This window comes from Heterodontus francisci, chromosome 27, assembly GCF_036365525.1.
Source record: "Heterodontus francisci isolate sHetFra1 chromosome 27, sHetFra1.hap1, whole genome shotgun sequence".
NCBI classification, from domain to species: Eukaryota; Metazoa; Chordata; class Chondrichthyes; order Heterodontiformes; family Heterodontidae; genus Heterodontus; species Heterodontus francisci.
Window position 1 is genome coordinate 70,763,068 of NC_090397.1, and position 16,602 is coordinate 70,779,669.

The 16,602-nt window shown below is 41.3% G+C and overlaps 1 protein-coding gene across 5 annotated transcripts in view; it reads right to left on the reverse strand.

The window, feature by feature from the left end:
• The window catches only part of dmtf1 (cyclin D binding myb-like transcription factor 1), a 63,560-nt gene that overhangs the window by 10,337 nt on the left and 36,621 nt on the right, over positions 1–16,602 (reverse strand). For 4 of the 5 annotated variants that reach the window (XR_010977702.1, XM_068059598.1, XM_068059596.1 and 1 more), the window contains 5 exons: positions 14,087–14,196; positions 9,701–9,929; positions 7,316–7,467; positions 6,380–6,598; positions 2,652–2,737 (listed from right to left, as the gene is read on the reverse strand). Coding sequence is in view for 4 of the 5 variants with exons in the window: in XM_068059598.1 (XP_067915699.1) it covers positions 2,652–2,737; positions 6,380–6,598; positions 7,316–7,467; positions 9,701–9,929; positions 14,087–14,196 (796 nt within the window). In the remaining variant the exon portion in view is untranslated. The remainder of the gene's footprint in view (positions 1–2,651; positions 2,738–6,379; positions 6,599–7,315; positions 7,468–9,700; positions 9,930–14,086; positions 14,197–16,602) is intronic. The other variant, XM_068059599.1, reaches the window with a different exon arrangement.

Sequence of the window (16,602 nt, forward strand, 5' to 3'; positions counted from 1 at the left end):
TCCTGCACTTGCAGCCGTAAGCTTCCTGGGTCTCACTCTTACTGCAGTTAAAGCCACAGCTTGTTCTGCTGTGCCTTCCATCAGGTTCCCTGTCTTCACTGAGTGGGTGTGCCCTGATTAATTCTACAGGTTTTCCCTTTAATTTCCAGAAGTCAGCTTTTAAATACCCTGCTTTATTACAATGGAAGCACACAGGTCTCCGGGTCTCACTCTCACTGCTCACAGCACCTTCCTTTTTGGCTAGAGGAAGGCCCCCTGTGTCTCCTGCTTTTCTTTCTCCCCCAGGACTGTTTGGGCTCCTATCACCTTCCCACCCTTTGTCCTTTTCGGATTTGTGGGGGTGATTAGGCAAGATTCTCTCCTGTGAGACCGACTTATAAATTAAACCAAACTCATCGGTCAGACTGGCTGCTTGTCGGGCTCTCTGAACTCGCTGCTCCTCTACATGGGTCTTTATGGAGAGTGGGAGAGAGTATTTAAATTCCTCTGACAGAATTACTTCTCGGAGATTCTCATAGATGAACTGTACATTAAGAGCCCTCAGCCACTGGTCAAAAGCCAGCTGCCTACTTCTTTCAAACACCAGATAAGGTTGATTAGCTTGCTTCTTGAGGGTTCTAAACAATTGGCAACAGGCTTCGGGTACTAATTCAGATTCCCGAGGATAGCACTTTTTGTCAGTTCATAATTTGATGAACTCTCATCTAGCAACAGGGAATAAACCTCATGGGCTTTTCCTGTTAGCTTGCTTTGCAGTAAAAGAGGCCACGTCTCAGCTGGCCATTTTAGCTGACTTGCCAATTTCTCAAAGGACAAAAAAAAAATGTTTCTACATCTTCATCATTGAATTTTGGAATTAGTTGAGCTGGTTTTAATAATTCTGTACCCAGCCCTGAATTACGCTCCTCCATATTGGCCATGCTTTCACTGGGGTTTCTCTGTCGTCCCCTAGTTAACTCAAGCCTCTTCAGCTCTGGAATATTCTTTCTCTCTCTCTCTCCTGCCTTTCATTTTCTTCATGTTCCTTCTGGAATATTCTCTCTCTTTCTCCCTCTCCTGCCTCTCTCTTTCTTCTAAGTCAAGTTTCCCTTGTTCCAGTTATATCTTTGCTAATAATACCCTGTCTGGGTCTACTTCTAACCCTGCTTCTGCTTCTTCAGATTCAAGGGAAAAATGGTTGGCCACTAGTCTTAGGAGTTCAGACTTCCTACACTTGCCACGTACAGTGATCTCATATTGCTCAGCCATTTTTCTCAACTCCTCCACAGACTAGAGGTGTGCAAAGGAAACCTGACCTAAGTCCGAATGCTGGACCTGGAAGCCCGACCCGAACCCGACACATGCTGTCAGATCCCGTCAGGGTCAGGTCGGGTAGCAGACCTTTACCCATGTACTGTTGTAAAGGCCTGCCACCCGACCCAACCCCGATGGGTCCCGACATGTGCCCAGTTCGGGTCGGGTGGGGTCGGACTTCCGAGCTCGCGTTGGGTTTCCTTTGCACACCTCTACCATAGACAGTGCTTTTAACTTATCCCAAGTTACTTCACCCTGGCTTGGGGAGCTACTAGCTTCAGCTGCAGACATGTTAGTATTCAAGCACACAAAACCACAAGAAAACTTGTATTGAAAACCTGCTCTTTTTTGCTTGGGAACAATTTGGCTTCCCACTTCCAATTTCTCCCATTTGTCTGTGGATAAATCCAGGATGGTAGCACCCAAATTTCTGTTATGACCAGGTAAGAAAGAGGTCTAGGGTTCCCTTTCAGCCTTCACCTGGTCTTACCGTAACAGGATTTAATTTTAAACACGCCTTGTTTTTAGCTCCCCCTTGGTGAATCCTTGTTCACCGCTTTCCAATTATAAGGCAAAGAAACCAGCACAAACAGGCTTTCTTAGGTTTAAAGAAGAAAAGTTGAAATTTATTAAACTTAAAACTCTAATTCAGTTAACACCTACGAATACATGACGCACCCACGCTAGCATGCATACGCGATACACACAAGCAAACAGACAGAAAAGAGCAGAAGAAAAATAAAGTGAAAAAGTTTGAGGCAATATCTGAAGAGTTTTTGTTACGGTTCTTCGAGCTCACTGTAGAGTCCTTGATTGTAGGTAGATCTTGCTTTTCGTTGGGGCCCAGTATTCTTCTTAAACCTTGTTTGCTGTCGGAGACTTTTCTCTCTTGGGCTTCATGTGTCTTCAGAGGCTTGTGAGAAAGAGATGGGAGCAGACTGGAGAGATCTTCTCAGTCCAGGAGCAAACAGGCACTCTGAGTTCAAAGTGTTTGTACAATTCAGAAAAACCCAGGTTGCCAAGCAGATTAGTCACGTGACAAACTGGTCTGACTACGTCCTGGATTGTATCACCTGAGCAGTCTCTGGAATGCTCCTCTTACACACAATACCTGGTGATCAAGGTCCATTATGGGTTGAATGTGTCAGGGAATGGTCCCTTTTGTCCTTCCAATCACCGTCTGTTAATATGTCTTTTAATCCAGCTGCTTTGATTGCCATTGATATTGTGAACAGTAACTATTTTTTTGCTATAAGTCTCACATGAAACTTTGGTTGTCGTTAGTGATTCGAGGAGAGCACAGAGCTCATTGTGATGTGACACTGTAGGTGCAGTTCCTGCTGATTTGCTTTACTTACAGGTAAGAATTCAAATCTCTGTAGAGTCCCCGCATTCAGTGTTATTGTTTCACACTCTGTACTGCTACCACACGAATCACCAGATGCTGCATAAAAAATTAATGCAATAACTGAGCAATTACAAACATATTTCATTCTCATTATATGCATATATAACAATACAATATTTAGAAAAGTACATAAAAGCTTCTCTAGGATACACTGTTGTATTATTTGGGAGCTGTAAAAATTACTCTTTGTACACTTTAAATCTAGTATTTTGTGAGCATTGCACTAAAGCACAAAACTATCTCTAATTTTGTATTAATTTAGGTCAAAGAGGCCAGGAGATTGCTTGTGTAGGAAACCTGTGAGTGCTCATAGTTGTGTAAAAATGAAAATTGTGTCATTCTTTTGCGCTAATTTCCCTCAAAGTCCATTAGGAAATAAGGATAAAGAGTGACATAGAGTAGTGCTGTGGTGGTACAATTTTTTGGAACACTGTGTGGCACCACAGAGTGATGACGGTCCAACCCGCAATAATTGCCCATGTTACTGATCGCAAGAAGCAGGTGAACAGCTCACCCGCAGAGAGAGATATTGGACTGAATTTAGTGCTCGTGGCGGTGGTCCCGCCGATGGGGCCAAAAGCGAGGTTGATCCACTTCGGCGGTCAGTGGGACCTAGGGCCGCATCTGGCCAGTGGCAGCCAATTAAGGACAGCTGTTTGCCCCTGAGCTGCCAACCAATCAGAGGGCCAACAGCTCAGCAGCACCACCTGCTGGGATTGCACCTGGAGGAACATAAGAAATATGAGCAGGAGTAGACCATTCGGCCCCTCAAGCCTGATCCACCATTCAATAAGATCATGGCTGATCTGCCCCAGACCTCAACTCCTCTTTCATGCCAGCTCCTCATAGCCCTCAGCTCTCTGATATTTCAAAAATCTATCTATCTCCTCTTTAAATACTTCCAGTGATCCAGCCTCCACAACTCTCTGAAGTAGAGAATTCCAGACATTCACTACCCTTTGAGAGAAGAAATTCCTTTGCATCTCAGTTTTAAATGAGTATCCCCTTATTCTGTAACTACGTCCCCTAGTTCGAGATTCACCCACTAGTGGAAACATCTTCTCAACATCTACCCTTGTCAAGCCCCCTCAGAATCTTGTACGTTTCAATAAGATCACCCCTCATTCTTCTAAACTCTCATGAATAAAGGCCTAACCTGTTCAGCCGTTCCTGATAAGTCAACCCCTTCATCCCAGGAATCAGCCTAGTGAATCTCTTTTGAACCGCCTCCATTGCCAGTATATCCTTTCTTAAATATGGGGACCAAACTGTACACAGTACTCCAGGTGTGGCCTCACCAACATCCTGTACGGTTGTAACAAGACTTCCCTATTTTTAAACTCCAACCCCCTAGCAATAAAGGCCAACATTCTATTTGCCTTCTTAATTACTTGCTGCATCTGCATGCTAACTTTTTGTGTTTCATGCACAAGAACACCCAGATCCCTCTATGTTGCACTTTTTTGGAGTCTCTCTCCTTTTAAATAATAGTCTGCCTTTTGATTCTTCCTACCAAAGTACATGACGTCACACTTTCCTACATTAAACTCCATCTGCCAAGTTTTTGCCCACTTACTCAACCTATCTATATCCTATTGCAGATTCCTTATGCCCTCATCATGTTTTAACATGCCCTCCCACCTATTTTGTATTGTCAGCAAATTTGGATATATTACACTCTGCCATCATTAATAGATAGTAAATAATTGAGGCCCTAGGACTGATCCTTGTGGCACTCCACTAGTTACATCTTTCCAACCTGAAAAAGACCCATTAATCCCGACTCTCTGTCTTCTGTGAGTTAACCAATCCTCAATCCATGCTAATACATTACCCCCAATACCGTGAGCTCCTACCTTGTGCAATAATCTTTTATGTGGCACCTTATCGAATGCCTTCTGGAAATCCAAATACACTACATCTACCAGATCCCCTTTATCAACTCTGCTTGTTATATCCTCAAAGAACTCTAGCAAATTTGTCAAACATAATTTCTCTTTTACAAAACCATGTTGACTCTGTTTGATTGCGTTAAGCTTTTCTAAATGTCCTGCTATTTCTTCCTTAATAATGGACTCTAGCATTTTCCCAATGACTGATGTTCGGCTGACTGGCCTATAGTTTCCTGCTTTTTGGTCTCCCTCCCTTCTTGAACAGGGCATCATGTTAGCGGTGTTACAATCCGCTGGGACCCTCCTGGAATCCAGTGAGTTCTGGAATATTTCGACCAATGCCTCCACTATCTCTGCAGCCACTTCCTTTAAAACCCTTGGATGCAGGCCATCAGGTCCTGGCGACTTGTCTGCCTTTAGTCCCATTAGCTTGTCAAATACTTGTCCCTCGTGATGGAGACTGTTACAAGATCTTACCTCCCATTAGCTCCTTGCTTATCTGATATCTGTGGGATGTTTATAGTGTTCTCCACCGTGAAGACTGATGCAAGATATTGTTTTAAATTATCTGCCATTTCCCTGTTCCCCGTTATCAATTCTCCAGTCGCATCCTCCAAGGGTCCCACACTCATTTTAGCTACTCTCTTTTTATATACCCGTAGAGGCTCTTGCTGTTTGTTTTTATATTTCTTGCCAATTTACTTTAATAATCAATTTTCTCCCTCTTTATTAGGAGGAGGATGACGCAGCGATGGATGGTGCCCTCACAACCAGGTAAGTGGGGTCTGGGGTCAGTCAGGCAGGCCCCAGCAATGACAGGGAGGATTTAGTGAGGGCAGGTGGCGCCTTTGCTGCTGGGGGCACCCCCTCCATGGGCCAGAGTGCCAACAGGGTTTACTTTCCGGTCTCCCAACATGGCGGCAGGCCCTCCCACTGCTGGCAAAAGGCCAGCGGAGGCAGTAAGAGGCCCTTAATTGGCCACTTAAGTGCTCAGTTGGCCTCTGGATGGGAGGGTTGTCCACCTCCTTCCCCACCCCTGGCAAGATGGCATGGCGGCAGGAAGACAATGGGCATGCCACCCCCTCAACCTTCCTGTGCCATTTAACTGGCTCTGCTGCCTCCCAGAGGACAGGTAAAATCCAGCCCATTAAGAATGGAAGAAGGGAAGAAAATAAGAAGAGGTAGTTTTTTAAAAAGCCTATTTACTAAAAGGCAGGGTATTCAAGTGAGCACCTGGAATTCAAATCACAGATTTAGTAATCCAGAAACTCATTATCCCGTAAGATTATATCCACGACAGTTCATGTACAGCATCAAGAATGAATATGAACTTATGCCAGAAAAGGATGGAAATAAACAGCAGGCCTTGAAAAAATGAGTTTAATGTTTTGGATCTGAACAACTGATTTTAAACCCATCTTTTCAGATGTTGATAGACTAGCTGAGTATTTTCAGTATTTATTTTGATCTCAGATGTCAGCATTTGCATGTTTTTCCTGTTTCTGCTATGTGTTTATAATAATTACTTGTTATTCCACATATATATAAGAATTTTGCCACGACCTGATAGGAACACATAGAAACATAGAAAATACGAGCAGGAGTGGGCCATTCGGCCCTTCGAGCCTGCTCTGCCATTCATTATGATCATGGCTGATCATCCAACTCAGTAACCTGTTCCCACCTTCCCCCCATATCCTTTGATCCTTTGAACATGGTTAGAAGGGCTTCACAACAATAAACTGAAGAAGCACCCCTATATAATCGCTGTATTTTAAAGACATACCAACTTGCGTAATTTGCACAGGAATCTGCAGAGCGGCTACTGGACTGCTGGGGACACTGCTGTTTTCCTCCACTTGAGCTAATCGAACCCGCAGATGCTGAACAGAGGATGAATTTGAATTGCGTGAACTCGTTCCGGTTTGACACTCAGATAATTGGTGCACTGGGACATGTGGCTGCTTTAGGCTCTCTACCAATTGCCTCAAACTCTCTACTAATTCTGCCATTGAAAATAGAGGAAAAAAAGTACCAGTAGAATTGGAGCACTGGCAAGTAATAATTTCATTATGCAAATGAAAATGTGGATTATGTATTCTGCAAATTCAGGCTGTCATTAACAGAACTACCTCCAAATTGATGAAGTTGACTGGCATTTTAAATATATAGGATAGTTAGTCAAAGTTAAAAGTCATTTAACATAGAGTAACAAAAACATAAGATATTATACAGATAAATGGTCAATTTTTCTGGAGGAAATTTAATAAGATTTGAAGGTGAAACGGGGACAAGTTTTGTATCCACTGCTTCTGAAAGAAAAGCAAGAAAATAACAAGAAGTGTGCTGTATAACAGATACATGACTTGATCATCATCACTGACCGAAAACTAGAAAACTTTAAAAAATAAAGGATTTAAATAAGAATGCACGTTGACCGGTTACCACCACTGATTAAACACAAATTTCATATGATTAGCTAATCAAATACGACTGTTGCTAGATAGCAATCAGAAGAACCTGGCAACCAAAATATAACCTTTAGCAATTGCAGCCTGTGTCATAAAACTTATTTTGCTGCTATTTGCAGCGAACATCCTGAAATGATTTGTTTCTACAAAACATGGCAATATGTTGTGGGGCTGATCATAGTGGTTTACTCACTATAGAAAATGTCACAGCAAAAAATATGCCAACAATGCATTTGGGGATATTATTGTACCTGCAAATGTCAAATCTTTATGGTTTGTAACCTGCCGCTTGATGGTCCACCATTTGCTTCTCAGCCATTGTGGAGAGCGGACACTACTCCAACCTTCGGCCATGATGTCCCAGTTAATCTCACTTTCATCTTCTGCGTTGAGTTCTGCGATTCTATGCCAAATAATGTATAAAAATCATTTTACATATAACTGTTTACAAAAAACCAGAATGTTAGCAGGTCTAAGTAGTATTTGGTGGCTCCAATGAATTCACCAACTATATAAATTTTCTCAGTCTTAGTTCCTATATTGACAGACTTTTAAAACTCAACTTACTTAATCTTCTACCAGCTTCAACCCTGTAGTGTACAGCACTGTCTCCTGATCCATCACCTATATACAATGTTAACCAATGTAAGCATTGTCATTTTAAATATCAGTGTCTAAAAATCTGGGACGTAACTGCAAACATTATTTTACTGACGGTATCTTCTTTGGCCTCCTTATCTCGAGAGACAATGGATACGCGCCTGGAGGTGGTCAGTGGTTTGTGAAGCAGTGCCTGGAGTGACTATAAAGGCCAATTCTAGAGTGACAGGCTCTTCCACAGGTGCTGCAGAGAAATTTGTTTGTCGGGGCTGTTACACAGTTGGCTCTCCCCTTGCGCCTCTGTCTTTTTTCCTGCCAACTACTAAGTCTCTTCGACTCGCCACACTTTAGCCCCGTCTTTATGGCTGCCCACCAGCTCTGGCGGACGCTGGCAACTGACTCCCACGACTTGTGATCAATGTCACAGGATTTCATGTCGCGTTTGCAGATGTCTTTAAAGCGGAGACATGGACGGCCGGTGGGTCTGATACCAGTGGCGAGCTCACTGTACAATGTGTCTTTGGGGATCCTGCCATCTTCCATGCGGCTCACATGGCCAAGCCATCTCAAGCGCCGCTGACTCAGTAGTGTGTATAAGCTGGGGATGTTGGCCGCCTCGAGGACCTCTGTGTTGGAGATACGGTCCTGCCACCTGATGCCAAGTATTCTCTGGAGGCAGCGAAGATGGAATGAATTGAGACGTTGCTCTTGGCTGACATACGTTGTCCAGGCCTCGCTGCCATAGAGCAAGGTACTGAGGACACAGGTCTGATACACTCGGACTTTTGTGTTCCGTGTCAGTGCGCCATTTTCCCACACTCTCTTGTCCAGTCTGGACATAGCAGTGGAAGCCTTTCCCATACACTTGTTGATTTCTGCATCTAGAGACAGGTTACTGGTGATAGTTGAGCCTAGGTAGGTGAACTCTTGAACCACTTCCAGAGCGTGGTCGCCAATATTGATGGATGGAGCATTTCTGACGTCCTGCCCCATGATGTTCGTTTTCTTGAGGCTGATGGTTAGGCCAAATTCATTGCAGGCAGCCGCAAACCTGTCGATGAGACTCTGCAGGCACTCTTCAGTGTGAGATGTTAAAGCAGCATCGTCGGCAAAGAGGAGTTCCCTGATAAGAACTGACGGTATATAGTTCAACTATAATATGCTCAGCTCTCAGCAAACCCCAAGTGCCACCAATTATCAAAAATCATTTGCTTTGTTTGACTGGGCTAATTTGCTGTGTTCAGTCACACTGCTGGACAGTGTCTTTAACAATAAAGGTAATTTATTGGACTAGACTATAGAATCGTTTGAATATTGATAACCATTGGCTGGTTCCTATTGTTAGCTTTTATTTTCTTATGCAATTATTTTCTTATCATTTTCTTTAAACAACATTGTTCTATTTCACCTGTGGTATGGCATCAGTGCACAAATCCATTGTTAGATTAAGATTACGAAGTCCCACTAAATTTTCTATAGCAGTAATAAAATTCCACTTCAGAACTCAGAAAATTAAAATACATCCTTAATATTTGACTTGTCCAAGCAGTTTAATTAGTCCAAGTATTCCTTGGAACCATTGAATGGAAGTTTATATCATAAATGTCTTTCTTTGATAAGACAATACTGTATACTGCAACCATAAGATTTACCACACAGGAGGCCTTTGACCAATTGTGTCTCTGCTGGCTCTTTACAAGAGTAATCCAAAATTAATCCCACTCTCTCCCTGTATCTTCCGCTGCTTCAAATATTTATCCACTTTTTCTTTAAAATGTGTAATGGTCTCTGCCTCTACAGGAATGCATTCCATGCTCCAACAATCTTCTACTCAAAGAAATTAACTTAAGCCTACTAAAAGAAATTTTCAATTTGCAAAGAAAAATACTGTCATTACTTGAATTAGATACTTAAATGGATATTAAATTTGTAAAATTAGAAGTGGCTTTATGTGTTTTTTTTTTGACCTGCTGCTGGGGAGCAGGTTGCTTGCTTTCCTCTTGGAACTAACACTGTTGGCTGCACAATTAATATACCTTAAAATTAGATTTATTTCATCGTCTTTGCTCCATTCCGTCCCTCCACTCTGCTTCCAGTTGAGGTAATTGAGCCATTTGGAACGGCATTGCTTCTCTGAACGGGTGCCCACCCGTTCAGCCACTGCAGCCCAAGAGACACCCTGTGTGACAATGTCACCGGGATCCGTGGCAGTTAATTCATGGACCACCTCTGCTAGTCGTTTTTCTTCTTCTACTGTCCATTTACCTGGGAAAGCAGATGTGACAACGTTTGTGCTACTTCAGCAATGAGAACTCACTGAACATTAGCTGTTGAAGCCTCTTTACATGATAATTTTAAAAAGTCAGGAATGCATTCATAATGGCCTTGGAAACTATAGAGTTAGACTTAATTTAAAATGATCCAAATCTTCCCAGAATAACATTTAAAATGAAACATTCTGGAATAAAAATTACTATGACAAAATGTTCTGAGGCAGGAATTTGGTGCTTCAATGTATTGGGCTAAATTGTGGGTAGTGGTAATTCTTCAATATTGCAATGCTTAATCTTAGCCACATCACAGAGAGACCAGAGCAGTGATTAAGCGCTTACTGAAGAAAATGAGGAACACGTTTAGGAACAAATGAGTAAATAAAATTGATATCACTCAAGGTACTGTCGCACATGCCTTATCAACGAACCAGAGACGGATGCTCAAGGAACCAAAATAAAGAGAAATTTTAAATGAAAGAAAGGAGCACCACAAAATTAAAATTTTAAATTAAATTATACAATAATTTGAATTAAGCAATGTAAATAACACATCGAAGTAGGAATCTGGAGCTAAAAATGTTGAATTATCTGTAAATTTGAATTAGCAACTTTGTATTAAGAAAAGATTGTATACACTTAGAGCAAGATACATTTTTGTTGTAAAAAGGTGACTGATCAAGAATGGTAATGCCAAGCACTATCAGACATAAAATAAATGGGGGAATCTGTTCAGGATGAAAGCCTAGAAATTGCTATTAGCTTTAAGCATTCTAGGCAATTTCTAGGTTTCCATTTTTAGATTAATTCTGATTTGTGTCTGATGATGCCTGTCTGCCATTTCTGATTGTTTTCACTCTTAGAAAATCTAAAGAACACTTACTCTACATGAGTCATTTAATCAAATCATAAAACCGCAATTATGCTTCAGGTTTCCTGCCCACTTTAAAACTGATGTGGGAAGAATCTTTAGGTCACGTGTTAATATGGCTAATTTGTGCAAAAGACCAATTAAACAGTTAGATGAAGCATTCAAGAATGAAGTGCCCCTTATTGTCATACTAACACATCACTTGCTCAGTGCATTCATCCTGCTTAAATGGAACAGACATTGCAGGAGAGACTGCAGTGAAAAAGCCCAAATCTTCAGTTAAAGGCGAGCTGTTGAAAATTTGCTTTCCATACTCGAGGTTTTTGCACACCATGGAGACTCTATTTAGTGCTCCACTTGCCCTGCCCTTCATACTGGTGGACCAACAAGAGCAGCAAAGACATGTTAAGCGATATTCCAAGCATATTGTTAAGTCATGCCATTTTGCTACACAGTGTGTCTCCTGCACCAGGCACTGTTCCCTGATAATGACAATAGAGAGCTGCCTAAGGAGGCACAGATGCAGCAGAAAGGCAGTTAACAGCTAACATTTCCTTTAGGAATACTATCAAACATTGATATGTCTTCAATGCTGTCTGTGCCTTATATGATCCAGAAGGAATCTTATCCTCACTGTGGACATATGTGTTCAATATAACAGAATCACAATGGTTCAGTGAACCTCTCATGATGCCTGTATTTAAAGTAAATTACTTGTGCCTGTGGCTGTCGAAGTCAGCATCTCTTTTTATTTTTATGCATTATTTTATTATGGTATATAACCATCAGCATAGAATCGTGTTGGCCATTAGCTATTTCCTTGGAAGTTCTCAAATGCCTTTATTTAAAGCTAAATAAAGCATTGAAGGAAAATAGAGGGGAAATGGAGGTGAAATGAAGAATGAACTAATGACTTCAGGGAGATCCAGGCTATCATGGCTCATGACAACATTTGTGGCAATCATGCACAAAACCATGGGTATAACAAAGCACATGTTATAAGCAGAATTATCAAATTTAATATTGATAACTTAAAATAGTGCTCTACAAGCGGCACAGTGGTTAGCACCGCAGCCTCACAGCTCCAGCGACCCCGGTTCAATTCTGGGTCCTGCCTGTGTGGAGTTTGCAAGTTCTCCCTGTGTCTGCGTGGGTTTCCTCCGGGTGCTCCGGTTTCCTCCCACAGCCAAAGACTTGCAGGTTGATAGGTTAATTGGCCATTATAAATTGCCCCTAGTATAGGTAGATGGTAGGGAAATATATAGGGACAGGTGGGGATGTGGTAGGAATATGGGATTACTGCAGGGTTAGTATAAATGGGTGGTTGATGGTCGGCACAGACTCGGTGGGCCGAAGGGCCTGTTTCAGTGCTGTATATCTAAATCTAAAAAAATCTAAATCTAAGCCTGGATTGATTAGAAACAGACTTACATCGCTCCCCCATCAATGATTACAAAATAATTGTTAATTACTGCATGCACCATAATTTTGCCCTAAAATGGAGCCTCAGCAGGCAGGTCCATAATCAGGATAACAATACTATGACTGTGTAAGATGGTAAAAATGTCAATGAGGAATAAGAATGGGTACCAGGGTACAGTGGGGAAGACTGGCTAACCATGAACTAATTCTAGATGCCTTCCAAGGCATGCCACAATGACATCAAATCAAGCATTGTGCAATTATTGTCTCTATGTGTAGCTTGTGACTGTTATCAGCTTGAGTTGGCATGGTTCAGTACCTTGATTCTCACATTTGCTTGAGTCATGTGACACTTAAAACAACGCTCTTCCTGACAGATACCCTTTTGGAAGGCATAAGTATGCTGGTTGGCTGCAAGGTTTCAATGACAACAACAGCAACAACTTGTATTTAGATAACCCCTTTAACATAGTAAAGCTTCCCAAGGCACTTCACAGGAGCGTTATCAAACAAAATTTAAAACCGAGCCACATAAAGAGATATCAGGGCAGATGATGAAAAGCTTGGTGAGAGAGGTAGGTTTTAGCAAGCATCTTAAAGGAGGGGAGAGGGATAGAGGTGGAGAGATTAGGAAGGGAATGCCACAGCCTGCTGGATTTTGATGTCCCTAGATCTCTTTGGTTATGCATTGCAAAAATCCCACACATAAAGGTACCCGGACCTGTACCTAAAGTGCTGAAACCTGCAAGGCTACAGACCAGGTGCTGGAAGATGGGATTAGATTGGGTGGTTCATTTTTTTGTAGCCACCGCCGCAGACACGATGGGCTGAATGGCCTCCTGTGCTGTAACCTTTCTATGGTTCTATAAACCATGTCTGGGTGTGGGGTTAACTGGTACTGCCACCAAATACTTTGGGGAGCGTCAATCTCAAAAAAGATGTGCTTCTTCACACTGGCTCCTTGCACCTAACCAGGAACACTACCTTCCCTCATTCTGTGACACAACATTCTATAGTAATTTACCTCAGAATTTACCTTGTATTTCCACCCCTAATTAAGCTATCTAATTGCCTCTACTCATGACTGATTGGTGAACTGTGTGGGTGCCAATTTTTTAACCCATAGACTGAAAATAGCAAAATCACAAGTACACCAGCAGGCTTTCTTTTAAACTCTCCAAAACTCTTAATAACTCATCTTTAAACCTAATTTCAGTACATTGCAGTATATTGCACTTAAAATCTTAATATTTTTGCTCCAATTTTTTCATATATACTTTAAATTTTTTAATGTTTTAATAATACTGCATAAAACAGTCTCAAACTAGTGGATTAAAATTTAATTTCACTCCAGGCGCTGCACACACCACTGACCACCTCCAGGCGCTTACCCATTGTCTCTCGAGATAAGGAGGCCGAAGTGAGAGAGAGAGGGAGAGGGAAAACTGACTGTAATTTAGAAATGATTGAAATGAGGAGTGCATAAACTAAGTTGTGTTATTAAATTATAAATAGATGGAACTCCAAAAATCTTTTGCAAGTGCACTGTGGTTCCAATTTATCCAACTCACTAGAGTAACCAGCTCTATCTACAGAGCTGAAGATAGCAAACAGTTGGGTGCAAGTCTTTTCATCATGTATGTTTTGTCTCTTGACATAGGGCATGATTTTGGCACCAGTATGATAAAGGAGCTTTACTGACATGACAAGTGTAAAATACAAAATGATTTACACAGTGGAATTTAAAATAATATGAAATGTATATCACTGCTTGTTTAAAGCCAAAGTGGTGTACAAAAGGACAGTATAACCTTGAATTTCATTTTGGTTAGGTTACCAGGTGTAGAATATAATTTTACCAGTGTTGCATGTGTCCTTCATCAGTCTGCATCGGTCTTTCACTGAGGAAGCACTCCTTCCCAGAGCTGCCCCTATCGTTGCCCAGTCATTACCATGCTTAGATCGTAACCTAAATATTAGACAAAACACATTTTAAATATATCTTCACTTTACAGGTAACATGAAGCAACTTGCTGTAAAACTCTTCAATAAATCATTATTAACATTTCAATAGCAGCTTTTTGAGAATCACAAGATGTATGAACATAAGAGCAGGAGTAGGCCATTCAGCCCATCGAGCCTGTTCCGCCATTCAATACGATCATGGCTGATTATCCATTTCAATGCCTTTTTCCCACACTATCCTCATATCTCCTTATGTCACTTTATTTAGAAATCTGTCAATCTCTGCTTTAAACATACTCAATGATTCACAACCTTCTGAGTAAAGAAATTTCTCTTCATCTCTGTCCTAAGTGGCTTCCCCCTTATTTTGAAATTGTGTCCCTGGTTCTAGACTCCCCAATCAGGGAAACATCTTAGCTGCATCTACCTGTCAATCCCTTTAAGTATATTGTAGGTTTCAATGAGATCACCTCTCATTCTTCAAAACTCTAGAGAATACAGGCCCAGTTTCCCCAATCTCTCTTCACAGGACAGTCCCGCCATCCCGGGAACAAGTCTGGTGAACCTTTGTTGCACTCCCTCTATGGCAATAATATCCTTCCTAAAGTAAGGGGACCAAAACTGCACACAGTACTCCAGGAATGGTCTAACCAAGGTTCTATACAATTGAAGCAAGACTTCACTACTCCTGCACTCAAATCCTCTTTCGATGAAAGCTAACATATCATTAGCCTTCTTAATTGCTTGCTGCACCTGCATGTTAGCTTTCAGTGACTTAATGACAAGGACACCCAGGTCCCTTTGTACATCTACACTTTCTAATCTCTTACCATTTAAGAAATACTCTGCACATCTATTCCTCCTACCAAAGTGAATAACCTCACATTTTTCCACATTATATTCCATGTGCCACATCCTTGCCCACTCACTAAGTCTGTCCAAATCCCCTTGAAGCTGCTTTGCATCTTCCTCACAACACACATTCCCACCTAGTTTTGTGTCATCCGCGAACTTGGAAATACTACGTCCCCACATCCAAATCGTTGATATATATTGTGAACAGCTGGGGCCCAAGCACTGATCCCTGCTGTACCCCACTAGTCACAGCCTGCTAATGCAGGAATGACCCGTTTATTCCTACTCTCTGTTTTCTGCCTGTTAACCAATCCTTAATTCATGTCAGTATATTACCTCCTATCCCATGTGCTTTAATTTTGCTAACCAACCTCCTGTGGAGAACTTTATCAAAGGCCTTTTGAAAATCCAAGTAGACCACATTCACCAACTCCCCTTTATCAATTCTGCTAGTAACATCCTCAAAAAACTCCAAAAGGTTCGTCAAACATGATTTCCCATTCATAAATCCATGCTGACTATGCCCAATCAGATCATTATTATCCAAGGGTCCATTTATCACATCCTTTAGAATAGATTCTAGCATTTTCCCAACAACTGATGTAAGGCTAACAGGTCGGTAATTTCCTGTTTTCTCTCTCCCTCCCTTCTTAAATAGTGGGGTGACATTTGCGACCTTCCAATCTGCAGGAACCGCTCCAGAATCTATATAATTTTGGAAGATGATCACCAATGCATCCATTTTCTCCATAGCTACCTCTTTCAAAACTCTGGGATGTAGAATATCAGGTCTTGGGGACTTATCAACCTTCAGCCCCCATTAATTTCTCCAATACAACCTTCTTACGAATACTAATTTCCTTCAATTCCTCATTCCCCCTAATCCCTCGGACCTCTAATTCTGGGAGATTTCTTGTATCTTCCTCAGTGAAGACAGACACAAAGTATTCATGTAGCTTCGCTGCGATTTCTCTATTCCTCATTATAAATTCTCCTGACGCTACCTGTAATGGACCCACATTTGTCTAAGCCAAACGTTTCCTTTTTACATACCTACAGAAGCTTTTACAGTCTGTTTTTATATTTTTTGCTAACTTACATTCATATTCTATTCTCCCTTTCTTTATCAGTTTCTTTGTTCGCCTTTTCTGTATTCTAAAATCCTCCCAATCCTCAGGTTTACTGCTATTTCTGGCAACTTTATAGGCCTTTTCTTTTAATATTATACAATCCTTGACTTCCTTTGTTATCCATGGTTGATTGTGTTTATGTTTGGGGTTTTTGCGCCTTCAAGGAATGTATAGTTGCTGTAAACTATGTAATATTTCTTTAAAGACTACCCATTGCCTATTTACTGTCATACCTTTTAATGTATTTTCCCAACCACCTCAGCCAATTTGCTCCTCATACCTTCATAATTTCCTAATTTTTGATATTTTAAACTATGAACTATTACTTTCCTATTTGATCTAAAGGTAGTGAGGAATCTAGGTGATTATCTTAATAAAGTGAATTGCAATTAATGATACAATTACAGCTCAAGGTGTGAAAACAG